General features: G+C 39.6%; 2 protein-coding genes across 3 annotated transcripts in view; both read right to left on the reverse strand.

Moving 5' to 3' along the window:
- Positions 1-13,430, reverse strand: part of LOC140940079 (uncharacterized) — a 60,409-nt gene extending 46,979 nt beyond the window's left edge. The window contains exons 1-12 of one of the 2 annotated variants that reach the window (XM_073388962.1): positions 12,559-13,430; positions 10,708-10,784; positions 10,218-10,433; positions 9,450-9,596; positions 8,310-8,498; positions 7,789-7,859; positions 6,795-6,995; positions 6,420-6,553; positions 5,581-5,734; positions 3,484-3,562; positions 3,043-3,181; positions 2,563-2,665 (exon numbers count right to left, since the gene is read on the reverse strand). In XM_073388962.1, the coding sequence (XP_073245063.1) occupies positions 2,563-2,665; positions 3,043-3,181; positions 3,484-3,562; positions 5,581-5,734; positions 6,420-6,553; positions 6,795-6,995; positions 7,789-7,859; positions 8,310-8,498; positions 9,450-9,596; positions 10,218-10,433; positions 10,708-10,784; positions 12,559-13,288 (2,240 nt within the window). In that variant the 5' untranslated portion in view covers positions 13,289-13,430. Of the gene's footprint in view, positions 1-2,562; positions 2,666-3,042; positions 3,182-3,483; positions 3,563-5,580; positions 5,735-6,419; positions 6,554-6,794; positions 6,996-7,788; positions 7,860-8,309; positions 8,502-9,449; positions 9,597-10,217; positions 10,434-10,707; positions 10,785-12,558 lie in introns of both variants that reach the window. The other variant, XM_073388961.1, reaches the window with a different exon arrangement.
- A 228-nt stretch (positions 13,431-13,658) lies between these two features.
- On the reverse strand, positions 13,659-15,832 carry LOC140941988 (uncharacterized). The gene is made up of 2 exons (XM_073390984.1): positions 14,784-15,832; positions 13,659-13,922 (listed from the first exon to the last, which is right to left on the reverse strand). Exons 1-2 carry the CDS (start codon positions 15,285-15,287, stop codon positions 13,659-13,661), a joined length of 768 nt encoding a protein of 255 aa, XP_073247085.1. The 5' UTR covers positions 15,288-15,832.
- Between the last annotated feature and the right edge of the window lie 324 nt (positions 15,833-16,156).

A 16,156-nucleotide genomic window follows, 5' to 3' on the forward strand; every position in this document is an offset into this window, starting at 1 on the left:
TTTGCTCGCTATAACGAGGCTTCGTTATATCGAGGGTTTTTTTCATACTGTAAATCCTCTATTAAGCTCCCCCGGGGGGCTTATTTTTTCAAGCTCATTTGAGGGGGAGGGGCTTAATAGAGATGGGGGGCTTAATATGTTTAATTTAGAAACTACGATGGTATCGCTTCTCCATAAAGAACTAGAGTACAAAGTGGAAAAGCTCACAGGAAGTTTTAGGTCATGCAGTCGAAAATCATAATCAAATCCGAACTTCCAGTTGGTAAATAAACCATCCCGGATCAGTCCACACGAAGCCTTTACGGTCGTGATTGATTAATACAGTCTTTCATTTATTAGTGAAGAATAATTACGGGTGGGAAGCGGGTTCTTGATAGAGGGGGTGGGGGGCTTATCAGAGGGAGGGGGGTTATTTGACAGGGGGCTTTAATATAGGTTTAACGGCATATTTTACTATTATCGAGGTAAAGAAAATCATTCGTAGGTTCTTTATATCGCGGTTGCACTGTATAAGGGCCTACCCCTATAAAGTCTTTTGACGAAAAAATATTTTTTTAGTGTTACGTTTGCAGGGTTGCTCTGGCAGATAAGTCAACGAAACTAAGGATTTTGATTTTTTACATGTTTCGCTTTTATAGCTACAGAAGGTGCCGCGTGAGTTTCTTTTTCGGAATGGTATCTGTCTGCGCGGTATAACCTGGATCTCAAAGTTCTTTGTCACGCAATCTCGTTTCGCTAAAGGCAGTAAAAGAGTCGGGTCTGTTGTCAAATGATGTGAGGTAGGTCAAAATGTTTTCCCTTTTTATAGCTATAACGATTTGGTTCATGAGAAATGAGAGCATTTTAAAGAATAGCTACCCACACTATTAGCCGTTTTGTACATATGTGTACGGCAAAAGTAAACAAATACGCACGTAAGGGAAGTGTTTGTAGTCAAGAAGTTCATAGCACACTTTCGCACAATAAAATTGCTGCTCCTTTCGAAAATTTACCACTGTGAAATCTAAAATCGTTTTTGGTGTTTAAACTGGCGGAAAAGGGGCGAATTTGCGTCAGAGTTTCAAGTGCTGTCTAGGTTCTCGCTTGTATTCATCACGACAACTGCAAGTTCAGAGGTCGTAAATCACGCGAGGTACCGTAAATGTTTTCAGTTGTAAAAACTCGCAGTTTCAATTGCCCCAGAATTTTATTTCACAGATTGATAGGGGAAACATTGCTCTTTCTCTGGAATACCATTTTTCTAATGAAAGCCATGTACCAGGAAGGGATTTTCGCCGTTGAAAAATGGCAAAATTGATGGTCGCGATAATGCTGATTTAGAGGATAATTTTGAAAAAATATTAAAAAATCAGATTGAAATCTTTTGAAATTGTAACAACGTTTAGGTAGAAAGGAAGGATCATAAAATTGTTTAATGTAAGAAAAGTCATGGTATTAGTTTCCGTTTCCATTCACGAAGCGAGGGTATCAAGCACATTTTTCGGTGGTTTGAAGGCCTCTCGAAGGTGAAAATTAAAAAAAATTATTATTTTGGAAAATATTAAGTCAAACGAACTGAGTCTTTTACTTTCTAAAATAGTTTCCAAAGGGCTTTGTTGTGACAAAGTTTGGGGGATTTCGATTTTTCCATCTTGCACACCTATCCGTGGTATTTACAGAAAGTCGCTCTTAAGCACTTTTCAAATGAACATCATGGAATTAGAGCTTTTGAAAAGACAATTGTGGGTTCAGTCCAAAATGACACCCTGTTCCAGACCCGAAAAACAATACCCTGTTCAGCAGGTAAACTACTAGGCCACCAAATCTCCACAACTGGTCAGTATAAAAAATATATACATATCTTCACAGTGAAAATCACCAGATTTTCGATGTCCGAAATGTAAGTTACGTAAAGTAAGTAACACGTTGTTTCCTTAGGGATTCATTGGCCAATGTTCAACGAATTACTAACCTCACAAGGAAAGAATCTTACTTGCTACTTACTATGGGGACTAAAAGGCTCTCTTACTGCTTTTAGCCTAACATGTGAACTCAAGGAACTATTCATCTCACAAGGAAAAAGTCTTACGACTTATCCTAGAGATTTGTAGGCCTGCGGGGGAGTTACTCTCTATAATGGCCTATACGAAGAGGCTCTTTCCGAAAGGGGTACCTTATTTAGGCTTTAGGCAGAGGTATATGATAGTTGAAGTATAAGAAGTGGTAGGGAAATCTCTCATTTCGGTCTGTAAAATGTCCTAAAAGGGCTAACAATTCTATTTTATGGCTGTGAAAGAGTCGAAAAAACGCTCTGGTTTTGTGATTCATTTATATTCAAAAGCCAGTGAATTTACAGATGTTAAAAGGGGTGCCAAGTTCTAAACTAGGAATGTAAAAGACGTACCATTTGTCAATAGAAGGTACATGAAAGGGGTACCTTTTCTGCCAAAAATGGGTTATAAAAAGGGTAAGGGGTTGGACCTCGGGGCGGAACCTTCCCGTATAAAACTTTTTTGAGTACCCCTCCCCCCAGGGTTTGTAGGTCCACTATGCTAAAGAACCATTCAACTCAAGGACACTCACCTAGAACTTGTCAATCCTGTTGTGCCTGTTTGTATTGACATACTTTCTCCAGCGTCTGTCCAACCCTCATCAGTATCATAATCAGACGTTCGTGCTTGAAAATCTTGTGCGGATTCAAAAAAGAGAGACGTTTCACGTGTGAGTGAGGCAATAGTCCAGTTTCGAATTCGTCGCAGCTGCTGAATAGAAGCACTGAAGACTCATTTATACAGGGTTAGCCTCGACCTAAGGTAAAAGTAATCGCAAATTCCAGTCAGAAGAAGACCTGTGTAAAATTGTGTCTATTGTTTTAAACTCAAATTCAGGCACCTTCTCGCCGGAATTTGTGAATATTTTACTTTAGGTGGAGGCTTACCTTGGATAAATGAGTCTTCAGCGGCCGCGACAAATTAGAAACTTAACAGGACTATTAATTCAAACTTACCACAGTTAAGACCTACAGTTTGTCAAACCAATCATTATGCGTCGGCCCTGTCATACCTGCAATAGTACTGTGCACCTGGGATGTCGCTGCCACATGTCCTGAAAACGAATTGTCCTGGCGTTCGCAATCTTCCTGTTCTTCTTTTCCCACTTGCTTATCTTTGATTGCAGCAATCTGATCACGTTGGAAATTCAACTGAGGGGAAAAAAGACAAGGAGCAAATTAACCACAATTTGCATTGGAGTCTAATGTAACTTGGCGTGTGGTAGCAGACGATTTCTGGCATCTACAATAGGCAGTTGTGTGGTAGAAAATTTTGTGTGAAATCCGATTATCCCTAAGCCGAGCACACTCAGAACTAGCTCCACTGTCCCGCCTTATAAAGGTGTCAGGCGAAATTTAGTGCATCTTTTAGAGGTGACGGGGTACCCGGGCTAAATGATGAGGCGAGAGCTGGTACATTGTCAAAGGGGGTATTACCGATACGCTTACATTACCTCATCCATACTGATATCATAATCTGCAGAAACCGTGAGAGTCTCCTTATCAAATGATAAGAGAGGGTGCGATACCGATCTACAAGACAAATATGACCACAATCACAAAAACGTGCATAAAAGTTATACATAACCTTTAGACAGTGGGGCAAAAATTTACCAAAAAACTGTGTCAGGGTGACATATTTTTATAAGTCCAATATCACAGTTTAAAGCTACGTGAATAATGTTGCGTCCATTTGAACGGGGCTAAAAGTTTGACCAGTTTCAAACTTTGCGCAGCATCGTCCAACAACATGCAACAGGGTGTGCAAACGGAAGCAGCATGTAACATCCAACAATGTTGGGAGTTGTTGGCCAACTTTGTTGCGTCCGTTTGCACGAAGCTTAAAATGCACAAAATCACATTCAAGAAACTGTGACATGAGACCAGCACACTACTAGCTGAGTGATCTGGACTGTCCATTGTTATGTGGGGGAGGACAGGGGGTAGAAGCTGGACAGTCCCGGAGAATAGGGGGCAGGAGAAGAAAGGGCAGGAGGTGCGAGTCCTACAGCAGGAGGAAGAAATGAGAGAAATGGGGAGAAAATAATATTCAAAAATGGTTAAACACAACTCGTCGTTTAATTTAACGTCTCCAAAGCAATGTTGAATTGCCAACATTCCATGAAATTAAACCAAGCAGATAAGTTCAGACACGTTGACTGTGAAGATCACGGGAACTGGGCCCAAAGCATTGCAAAACTCTTGAGACAAAATGTCGGCAGCAATAATATGTAATAATATTATTTTTCAAGGCTTTTAATGGATTCGACAAGCCTCCTAGATTTCTACATGTAGGTCTCCCTTACACAAGGAGATGAGCCAGATAATTATGTAATGCCTTTGTGGTCTTCATAAGACACAAATTTTTGTCTCACTGTTTCTCCCAATAAAGCCCAGTGCAAACGGACGCAACATTGTTGGCCAACAACTCCCAACATTGTTGGATGTTACATGTTGCGTCCGTTTGCACACCCTATTGCATGTTGTTGGATGTTGTTGCGCAAAGTTTGAAACTGGTCAAACTTTTCACCCAACAACTCCCAACATTTCTTACGTTCCGTGATCGCCGAAGTGTAGCGCAACAATGTTGGATCCGTTTGCACAGCCCTTCCAAAATTGTTGGGGCCACGCACGCTCATTACGCATGGTTTACAAAGACTTATGGGTTGTATCCTTCCCACGATGTACTACAGGTCCCAACATTGTTGGGAGTCGTTGCATCCGTTTGCACACCACTGCCAACACGCACGTAACAACTCCCAACTTTGTTGGCGCCACAATGTTGGGAGTTGTTGCGTCCGTTTGCACGAAGCCTAAGGTATACCAATAGTGGGGTATTTATTAGCCATCAAAGATCGGAGAATTTTCCGTTTACTATACAGAAATCTCCAGCTAATGTTAGGTAGCCTATGGCTATTTTTTTTATTTCGACATGGAGCCTTTTTCAAAGTATTCTCCTGTAACATTACACCTTACTCCTGCTACTAGAATTCTTGCTGAAAACCCTGAAGAGACGTTATTCACGTTACCTACCATCTTTGTACCCACTTTGGGATTCACTGATAAAATTTGGCAAATGATAAAATAACGAGTAATCGCGGTCAAGTTTTTTAAATTCTCTCAAAATGAGACGACGATTATAGTACAGTTCGAGTTTCGCGAAGTTTTACGTCAGTATTGCTTGCCGTGAGGACATCTAAGGTCGTTGCTGCATCCAGAAAAGAAACAATGATCACTTCCACTCATAATTTACCATTATCTCCTTTAAGGGAAAAATTGTTCTTAATTTTCGGTTGACTAGAATAAACAAACTCGACCGCAATTTCTTGCATTGGCAGCTATTATCACTTGTTTGCCCCTTGAGAAAGCAGGTGACATTGCTTTTACCTTAAACTTGAGTAATGTAACATACATGTACCCCTGGGTGTTGAAATCTTTTGATGGAGTCATATCTATATGGGTAAAGTGAAAAAGCTGGCTGGCGTTCCTGTGGTTCAAGAGCCAATTTGTCTGGGGCACACCTATGGTACTTCTCATGTGTAGAACTTTACCTGAAGATAGACAACCCTTTTTCCCGTTCTTTCAAGTCAGCAGGTTCCTCATCGACTTCGCTTTCTTCATTGTCTTTTCCTTCTATCATATTCTCATCATGTTGTTTATTCTCCTGCCTCCTCTTGTCAAGTACAGACACAAATCGGCTTGGCACTTCGAAATATAAAAAGAGGCAAATGCACTTTACTCCTCAGTATCTGTATTGAAATTCTCAGTCTTGTTACTAAATATTTCTTGTTGGAGTGGTGCAGGAGAAGTAGTACAGAACAGCTGATCATAAAATATCAAAAAGGGATTTTATCCTTTTGTTTTTGCGCAGGACGGATCGTCGATAATTTATGCCAAAACTGCCGATTAACTGATTCACGGTGCATGGTAATTTTCCATCATAAACTCTTTGAAAGAGACATGTAAAATGAGAATGGAACCTGGAATGTTGAGTAGGCTACAGGTAATACCCAAAAACCCTTCATGGCAGAGTACATGTGCATGAACATTTTCTGTGACATTTAAGTCCATCATTGTAATCTTAACTTCACCCTCATCTGCTTGTTCCCCCTGCACCAGCCCGTCTGTATCTATTTTTGGTCTTACCACTCCCTCTAGTTCTATAGTTAACAACCGGAAACTCATGATGCCAGGGGTACATGGACATTTCCTGTGACAAGTCCATTGCCATAAGCTTACCTTCACCCTCTTCTGCTTGTTCTCCCTGCACCACCCCGTCTGCATCTATTTTTGGTCTTACCAACTCCCTCTAGTTCTGTAGTTATCACCTAGAAACCCTTGATGCCAGAGGTACATATTTCCTGTGACAAGTCCATTGCCATAAGCTTACCTTCACCCTCATTTGGTTGATCTCTCTCTACATGTAGCAACCCTCCTGTATCTGTTTTTGGTCGTGTCATTCCCTCTAGTTCTGCTTTAAGCTTGGTAAGATCATTCATAGATCCATGTGTGCGACTTAATGTTCTAAAGAGAAAGTAACACGTCAGTTACCTCTGGAATTTGGAAATTTTGCTTTTTGAGGAGAGGAGAAAACCGGAGTACCATGAGAAAAATATTGTTGGGCAAAGGAGAGAACCAACAACAAACTCCACCCACATATTGTGTCGACACTGGGATTTGAACCTGGGCCACATTGGAGGGAGGTGAAGGCTCTCACCACTGCACTATCCTCGCTCCCCTTTAGTTAGTAAGTATTGAACTACACCTGTTTCTTGCTCTTATTTCTTCAGTATCCAAATCAACTTCTGTTTCATCATTGTCATCACTGTCTAACCCTGTCACTGTCCTCAGCTCTGTCCCTAAACTCTCCTGTAGCAGTGATGCACCCTGATAGTCAGGATACAACTTCGATTTTATGGTGGCTGGTGCTAGGTTCATTTTGGGTGGAGCTGGAGTCCAATAGAGTCTGTGAGGGGAGCAATAATAACATTAACAAATATTCAAAAGTGTTACTCACTATCTTGAAATAGCCATGAGAGGAGGTACAATGTAAAAGTAAAGAGGTAAATAATTATGTAGAAAAATTAGTTTGGAAAGTTTGCAGGTTTCAAGACAAGCATGCTGGGCCTAAAGAACAAAATCTCCAACCCTTTTAGATGGCCCAACTTATCATGATTACATTTGTACAGGTATCAATCACAGATTAATAAAGTGTGGTCAAGATTCCAATTCATGCATGTTATCACATGTCAAACATGGGTGATTTATAGTTCTGGAGAGAACAGATCAAGAGAACATGAAAGAAATCACATGGTTTTAACATGAAATTGAGGTTAATCTGTGCCACAGAGAAACTGGATGCTATCCTTACATTTTTTTAAGCCAAAACAAAATTTAGTAAGCAGTTTGTCAACTGCAATCAATTCTTCTGAGTCTTTCATAACCAAGTGTTAGATTCATTGTACAATTATTCCATGTAGCTTTTAGTAAAAAAGACCACTGATTGGGAGAAGAGGGGAATATTAATAACTGCATTGTCAGCCCTTAATAGGTCAGTTAGACAGGTGATGACTCTTTCAAGCTACCAACATAAAAAAGGTCCCTTCATCCTCTTTTTAGGCATGACTGGAGGCATGAAAGCTGTGATTCTTTAAGTAGTTGGTTTTTTAAAAGGTTTATATTTTTCCTAGTACATCAAACTTAACATGTATGTTTTTCTCACCTTTACTTTGAAAGTGCACTGTAGTTATTATTATTACCTTGAAGTATCATCCTTCAGTTCCACTTTCACACCAACTATATCCAGAGATTCTCCTTCTTCTGCTGAAAACTAGTCAGAATAGTACAATACAATAAAATACAATACAGTACAATAATATTTTTGACCATCAAGGTAAAATTCATTTAGGTAAAAAAAAGGTGTGAATCTATTTCACCTGGTTACAGCTGTACAAGTTAGTTATTACCTTATCAAATTACATTTATTAAAGATCTTGCAAATGGGAATGCAAACAAGATCAGCACATTCACAAAAAGTCCCATTGCTGTTATTTTGCTAAGTTTTTTCAAGAGTAAAAACACTTGATTACTAATTGTCAGTGTTATATTACATGACTGTATAATTATTATAATTATTAAGTCATTGCCCTTTACCCAGAGGTGACTCAAAAGCAAGACTAATAAATTTGTTATATAAAAAGCATGTTACATTGTGTGGAGTCAAAGTGTTTTTTTTTTAAATCTACTGGTTGTTTTTTGTTTTTAATTATTGGTAACTCACCAATTTATCAGAAGCATTCTTCAGCCTAGTCAGAGTCTCGTCTGAGTCTCCACCCACTAAAGCCTCTTGCAGGATCCTCTGTGCCACAACTGACCAGCGCCTTTCTTCAGTTTTTCCCTTGTCTGGCTTGTCTTCCTCATTAGTTCCCTCTTCCTCAAATTTGGTAACTTCACTTACCTCATCCAAAATCTGCTGTTAAATGCAATATTGTATGAAGTATAGTGAGTAGTAAAATAATATTAGCTCCAATATGTACGACATTAGGTGCTCAACTACTGTGTATTAAAAACTAAATTATTTATCTGGAGATTTGTGACCTCTCACGTGAAAACGTACACTAACGGCTTTCCGTTAAACGGGTGAAACGCACGGCTTCCGAACGGGTTGTATGTTAGAAAACCAAGCACAGGGGTTGTACTGGAAGAATATTACCACTCCAAAATCAATTGAGAGCATTAATTGTAGATGTTGAACATGCACTCAAGAATCAAGATCTGCAATTATTTGTTACAGCGTGATTTTCAGTCATACACTGCAGAAGGTTGTAGATTTCTCATCAGACCATACCGTCATGATCATTCTGGCTTCCCTGTCTCTTTAATGTACAGAACTTGCTGCAGTAGGTCCATGCATTAAACCGCCTCCCAGTTAGCTCAGTTAGATAAGCACTGGTCTGCTGAAAAGGAGGCCGCTGGTTCAAACCCCGGCCACAACCAAAACCCAGGGTCTTTAAATAACTGAGAAGAAAGTGCTACCTTTGTAAAGACATATCTGCAAAATGGTAAGACTTTCTAGTCTGCTCGGATAAGAAAGATAAACCGTGGGCCCCGTCTCACAACCCTTGCACATATAAATTTTGTGGGATGTTAAAGAACCCACACACTGTTCATAAAGAGTAGGGGATATAATCAACAGTGTAGTGGTTTATCTCTCATATATATGTAGGGGGAGGGACTGTTATAGGCCCACAGTAATTGGCGCCACATGCTGTTGTGGTGACTCTGCCAGAATTGGCAAAACCTTTAAGTAAAGTAGTAAGTAAAGAGTGGATGTGCGGAGGAGTGGGGATGATATTAATGATGACAATGGTCTAACTGAGAGGCTAGTTCAAGTGAATAAAAAAATGTTGTTTTAACTGACCTCAAATTTGTTGTCCACTGACTCCCCTGTGATGTTGTAAAACTTATCGCGAGTGTGTTCATCTCTCATTTTCCTACACAAGTGAGGAGGAAGTTCCAATCCGGAGGGCATAGTGCAGAAGTGATGAATGTTATGAGACTTGATGGGCTAGAGAAAAAAAAATAGTTCCAACAATTACATCGCATTTCAAACAAATGCTACCGTGTAAAAGAACTGAATTCCCACCAAGGAATTTGACATACAATGAGCACTATAACAAAAGTTCACTTGATATCACAACGCACTGCAGCAGGCACTGCAGTGCAAATCTACAGTGTAGAGCCCTGGGGGTGTACTCCCTTACATGGGCTATATGGGGATGTGCCGCTAGACAGGGTGTGGTTTTTTACCTCCCTGTCCTAAACATTATATTATTTCATGCGAGTCTACCTTAATTATAAACAGGGCATTGATTTGATTTGCTAGATGAAATTTGATTGTACTCCAGGTATACAAAAGCAATGACTATGACATGAATTTGCTCTATTGCAATCATACTTATTGCCCATAAAAGGCTTTAAAGGGGGGCGATGTGCATTTCGTCCTGTGTCCTATAAAAACAGGGTAAGAAAATTGAGGGTGTTTTCCTAAAACAGGGTATGTATTTTAAGATTTTTTGTCATAAACAGGGTAAGGATTTCAAACCCTCAGCAGTTCACCTATACCCGAATATTGGTTGAGTGCCCCCCCTCCCCCCAGGTGTAGAGGAACATTTAGTACAACATGTACCTTGTCTTTCTTTCCTGCTTCAATGAGTTCCCAGGAATCTAAAAATGTCACATCCTTTTTGCTCTGTTTTAATTCAATCCATTGTTGTTTTAGCTCCAGAGGTAGAAATTCCGAGCTGTTGACTGGAGCAGTGTACTCTTTAGCACCTATATCCACTTGTTGTCCCTTGATACTGATGATGTCTTCTGGAACCACTTCAGATGGCAGTAACAGACACTAGAGACAAGCAGTTAAAACCTTAGAAAAATTCATAACCACCTTCTGGTTTCTTGTTGACTGTGACCCATGCTTTTTCACATTACAAGTGTAAAAGCAATAATATTGCTTTTTATTGATGTAGTTGTGACGTCACCAAGAGAAGAAAATTATACCTGCAAGGCTTGCACATGTCACTTTCAAATTAACTCCAAAGAGGATAACGAGTTAAGTTTCATGTACTTTTAAAAACATCTCAAAATTCATGAACTATGTTTATTTTACGCAATCTCACCTCCCTCGCCTGCTCATCAGTCATTGCCTTTTGACTAACGCGCCCTTGTCTTGTTAACAGTGTCAGAGACTGAGATGCTGTTAAAAATAACACAATATCACATACAAATTATAACCCTAAGGTGACAAGAACAATAGTGTTGAGCACAGGCAGTACTGGTACAAAACCTATTTTATTTGATTAAAGGATTGTTTAAAAAAACACTCACCAGGTATTACTTTTAGTAAAATCCAACTAGTGGTCTATTATCAATGCTGCATTCTGATTGGTTGAGCTACTACTAGGCTATATGTTATAGCCCCCTAGTAGCAAAAAGTGTGGGCTTTTTGGCGGCAAAAAAGGATTAAAGTCTAGCTTTAACCGGCTAAATTTTTTTTATTTGCGATATTCTTGACCAACTAGTTGGATTTTACTAAAACATTTATTCCCCTTGCCCTCATGGCCTCTGAGTTAATAGCCCAATCGCCCTTCGTCTCATGGACTATTGACTCAGAGCCCATTCGGGCTCAAGGAATAATATTATTGTTAAATATTGGGCAAGTTCCATTCATATTATTACATTTTTGCCATTTACATATTATGTGCTCCCCTCAATCCCATCCACTTTCCCCCAGAAGGGCTCCCCTCCTTGGTCCCCTTATATTACTCAAACCCTGGCTTCCCTGTCATCAAAGACAAAAATGTTGCCCATTAATTTTCTTTCTTGTTCTGTCTTCTATATAGTATTAGGGAGCTTAAACAACAACGACGGCAACGGCTACAAAAATGTCACTTAAATAGTGAATTTGCACTACTTCAAACTTTATCGCGCTTATTCCAACTCTTCCATTGTGTCAAATGTTGGCAAATTTCTCTGGAGTTGAATCTAAAAGACTGTATCAAAGTTCAGGAAAAGAAAAAGGAGACAAAAGTGGCTTTTACCATCTTTCACCCTAGACTACTCCTCAGTTTTTTACAATTTTGGAAAATAGTGTACAGTTCAGGGCTTCTGATAGGCCATGTAAAAAATGAAATTTCGCCAGATTTTCAGTGACAAATTGGTGGAAAACTCAGCCAATTTTGCAGGATTTTCGTGGGACTTTTCGGGGCAAACTTCGCCGTGAGATAATCGGTAAAAACCACCAATTTTGTGGGAATTTTCTGGGAAAATTCCGCAAGAAATCAATCGGTTCTGCATTGATTTGACCAGCAGTTTTAACAATTTTTAACAGAGATAATCATTAATTTGTTCTTTCAATGCTTGAGAAATGAACCAAAAGCAAAGCTTTTAACAACATGGCTAGTGCAGCACAGTTTTTGCACAATATGTAATCTACACCTAGTAGTTTTGGGATGTTGTTTGCTCATTTCAGTGACAGAGCTTCAAGATAAATTTGCAAGTTTACTGCAAGTAATCAGCCCCAATAGCCGAGATAAGTTTCAACTATGTTGTACAGAGATGTATTTGGCTAAATTTCTATCCAATTTTGCCATATTTTGTATGTTTTTGTGAATTTCGCAGGATTTTGTGGATTTACCTGAATTTCAAATCCATTTTTTTTGTCTGGTGTATACTACTTGTAAACAAACTTTGAACTCTTTTACATTTATGTTCTAAATGGAAAACACCGACTCTGTGCAACCATCTAGTTACAGCTGTATGGGATTTCAGCTACATGTAAGCTCTCAAGATCTTTTGTGTTAGCAACTTCCCACAAAAATCCGCAAAAGCTGCGCATTTACCATTTTCATCTAAAATATTATTGTACAACTATAAGCAATCACACCAATACCGATCATAAGGGAGGTACATGCATGAATCATTCTCTTTGCAGATGATTTGAAAAATCAACAAAGACATCTGCAACACACCTAGTAAGTCTCTATCTGATGTCACTTCACTTCTTTTCGCTTCTGTTTCTTTGCCAGCTGTTTTAGACAGGTCATCAGCTCTTTGTATCTGCGAAGCCACATCACCAGTGACAACACTCTCACTGTTCATAGTAGCTCCTCTGTCTTTCCTAGGGCTTGTGTTCAAACTTTCATTCTCAATGGAGGTCTTCCCTCCTGCTTCATGCTGTAGATTAGTGCTGCTAGGAACAACAGGGGTCTTTGGCACCTTTGAAGGACTCGTTGATAAGGCCTTTGGGTCCCGAGGGGATGTCCCTCTCAGTGCACCATACACTGAGAAATCTGTGCTACCATGTTCAGCCATTGCACGAAGCAACAAGCTTTCTTTGGACGGAGAAGCAGCAACTGCTGCCTCACTTTGCCTTTTAGCTTCATTCTCAGCTTCCTCAGTTGCTCGTATCAGGTTGAGCAAACCTGTCTCAGGCAAACTCAGTTTCCTTGTTAGTTCAAGAATCTCCGAGTGGATCCTGTTTATTGGAGACTCATCCTCCTGGCACCTATCATCTGCATGTAGCTTTTCAGAATTCAGAGCTAAAGAAGATTCGGTTACTTCTCCAACTTCCTTTCCTGCATCTGCATCCTTAGGTTCTTGTGTAGTTGATTCTTGCACATTTATTTTAACAATTTCATCACTTTCCTGATCAACTGCACTTAACTGGTTTCCCAGATTCTCACTGTCTTGCTTATTCATCTCATCCTCACATCCCTGATCTATATCTGTCCTCTGTGTTACATTACCCTTGTCATCTTGTTCAGCAGCGTTTAGCACCACAACATCCTGTTGAGGTTCCCCCTCGTCAAGTAAAGTGGGTGTGACTTGCAGGAGGATTTCAGTATCCCTGTTTCAGATTTTTAACAAAAAGCAGAAATACACATTAGACATTTCCTGGTGATATACAATTTTTTTAAGAAAGCCTGGGCAATAAAAATCCCCCCATTAGATATCATGATACAATGATACAGAGAACGAACATCTATTTTTGCGAAGATGTGGTTACTAATGCAGATATTTAAATGTACTGTTATTGTACATGTAGCAGGTGCCTACATTAACCATATATTCATGCCCTAAGACTATAAACTATAAAACAAAAGGTAACATACTTTACAGATGAAGCACGGCTTTTAGCTGATTCTGCATGTGAGACTCTTGAACTTGCTCTTGGTGGTTTGTTTGCTGGACGAGGAGCAAGCTGAACAGCTACGGCTGTACTCTGAGAGCCAATTATTGCTGGTTTTTTAGCCTGAACTTCCTCTCCCTTGGGTGTTCTTCGTGGTGTCTTAGGACTCCCTGACCTGGCTGAATGTGGCTTCACTACTGATTTCTAAGAAAAAAATTCACTTGGCTTAAGGTCGGTACACACTAGCCTACAAACTGCAGCCACATGTCGTGGTGACATGTTGCAGCAACAAATCTCCTTGTGTGTACTGGATAATTTTTGTGAAAACCTTCCTCTCTGCAACAGAATTTTGTCACCACAACAAGGCGCACAAATTCAGTCTGATTTAATTTTTGGCAAATTCTTGCAGCAACAAGAAATTCTGTAGTACACACAAAGTGATTTGTCACTGTGATGTGTCGCCCCATCTTGTTGCTGCAACTAGTCACCCAACACAGTACACAAGGAGTGATCTGTCACCGCAACGTGTTGGTGCAACTTGTCACCTAGAGTGTTCTGACCTTTATAGTCAGGCAAACATATTATAATATTGTGTGATTACAGAAAATACTGATCCACTCCATGGGGGATCTTTGGAAATCCCCTGGGGGAGGTTTGTCTTTTTTGGGGGAAAGTTGTTATTCATCATAACAATGATTTCAATGTAACAAAAACCCATATGATGAGCCAATATTCCAAAGTACATGTACCTTGACACTTTAATACTCAGGAAAAAATAACGGATTCCCATTTTTGGATATTTTAGGGTATTTAAAGAATACCCACAAAAATCCCAAATTTGGAAGAGTGAGACACGTCCCAATCAGGGAACTTGGTTGGGAATTCCCTGGTTGGGACTTGTCTCACTTTGCCAAATTTGGGATTTTTATGGGTATTTTTTAAATACCCTAAAATATCCAAAAATGGGAATCTTTTTCTTTTTTCCTGTGAAATTAGGTACATTATCTGCATTAAATTCAGCTCCTGAAAAGGTTGGCACCTCAGCTGTGCTAAATGATAGTTTACCTTTTCCTTAAATTTTGCATTTAAATTACTTTCATCACCAAGTCCTTTTCCATACATCACGACATTTAAATCCACTTTTGAGCGAATGGAAGCAATCCCAGTAGATCTGGAAATCAAATCAGAAGTCCTCCGCTCCGCAGAAGCAACAGATTCAAGAACGTGACCTTTCTCAACGGCTTTTGCGTGCCCAGAGTCTGGCGTTGCTCTTAATTCCGGGGCCAAATCAATAGAAGGACTCGGCGGAGGAATCTCACCATCTGATTCCCGTGTTTCTGTATCTCTTCGTTTGCTCTTCGTAGATTTCTTGGGTCGGCTGTGCGATCCTCCCTGTTTTGTCGGCTGGCTTCTTTGCGCCAGTGCGGTTTTCGAGCTGCTTTCAAGTAACTTTGACTTATCAATCGTATTCAAGCCAGCGAATTCATGCTTTGACTGTCTAGACAGCTGTTCAAGTTCTTGCTTTAGGCGCAACTCTTCCCGTTTAAATGATTTCCCGCCAAATGACATGTCGTTGTCCTCGTCAACAACTATTCGCGGAAATGTTACAACAACTTTTCTTTCTCAACTCTCCATCTTTCTCATCCATAATTATGGCAATAATAAATATTTTGAACACTTACTCAACACATACTCCCTTTTTTATGAGTAACTCAACTTTTTGTACCGCAAAACCAGAAATATTCGCTACGCAACCAACTACATAGACGCCATCTTTGTTTAGCTCCTGTTACCTTGGACCCAGGATCTCACTTTCGGAAGCATGGAGACGAGGCTGGACAGTAACCCCAACAGGAGAGTAGAAGGTAAAATTTGCCAATATTCCGGAATTTCTCAGAAATCTCAGTAAATCGAAACCTTCTAATCTTCCCTAGTTTCCGCGAAAAAGCTGAAACGATGTCAACAAGCCCCATTTTTATTGTCCTTTCCTAAGTGTAATCCTACTGATAATAATAGAACTTATGTGACATCAACGGCTAAGAATTTGCAAAAGCAAAACTGATGTATTCAGTCGCCTTATTAACTACAGAATCAGTAGGAGCTGTAACAACTCAAAGGAATTATCCAAAAAATGTTGCTGGTAAGTCAAGACCTTTTCAGCTGATGAAACGAGATAAACCTTACAAATATATAGGTTTTTGGTAATAGATTTTGTAGTTGGATTTAGCTTAATTTGATTATTCGCGCGCATTCATCAAAGTTTTAGTCTTTCACCTATTGTAGTTTGTTAAAAACATTCTACATTTATATAAGACCTGAGCTAAAAGCTAAAACGACATCGCTTCGTTTTTTTTTTCCAAGCTTAGTCTTCTTCGTGTCTTTCTCACCTCGAGTCGTTAGACCACATAAATCTCAAAGAAATATAAAAATTGTTTACA

This window comes from Porites lutea, chromosome 6 (assembly GCF_958299795.1).
Source record: "Porites lutea chromosome 6, jaPorLute2.1, whole genome shotgun sequence".
Classification (NCBI taxonomy): Eukaryota; Metazoa; Cnidaria; class Anthozoa; order Scleractinia; family Poritidae; genus Porites; species Porites lutea.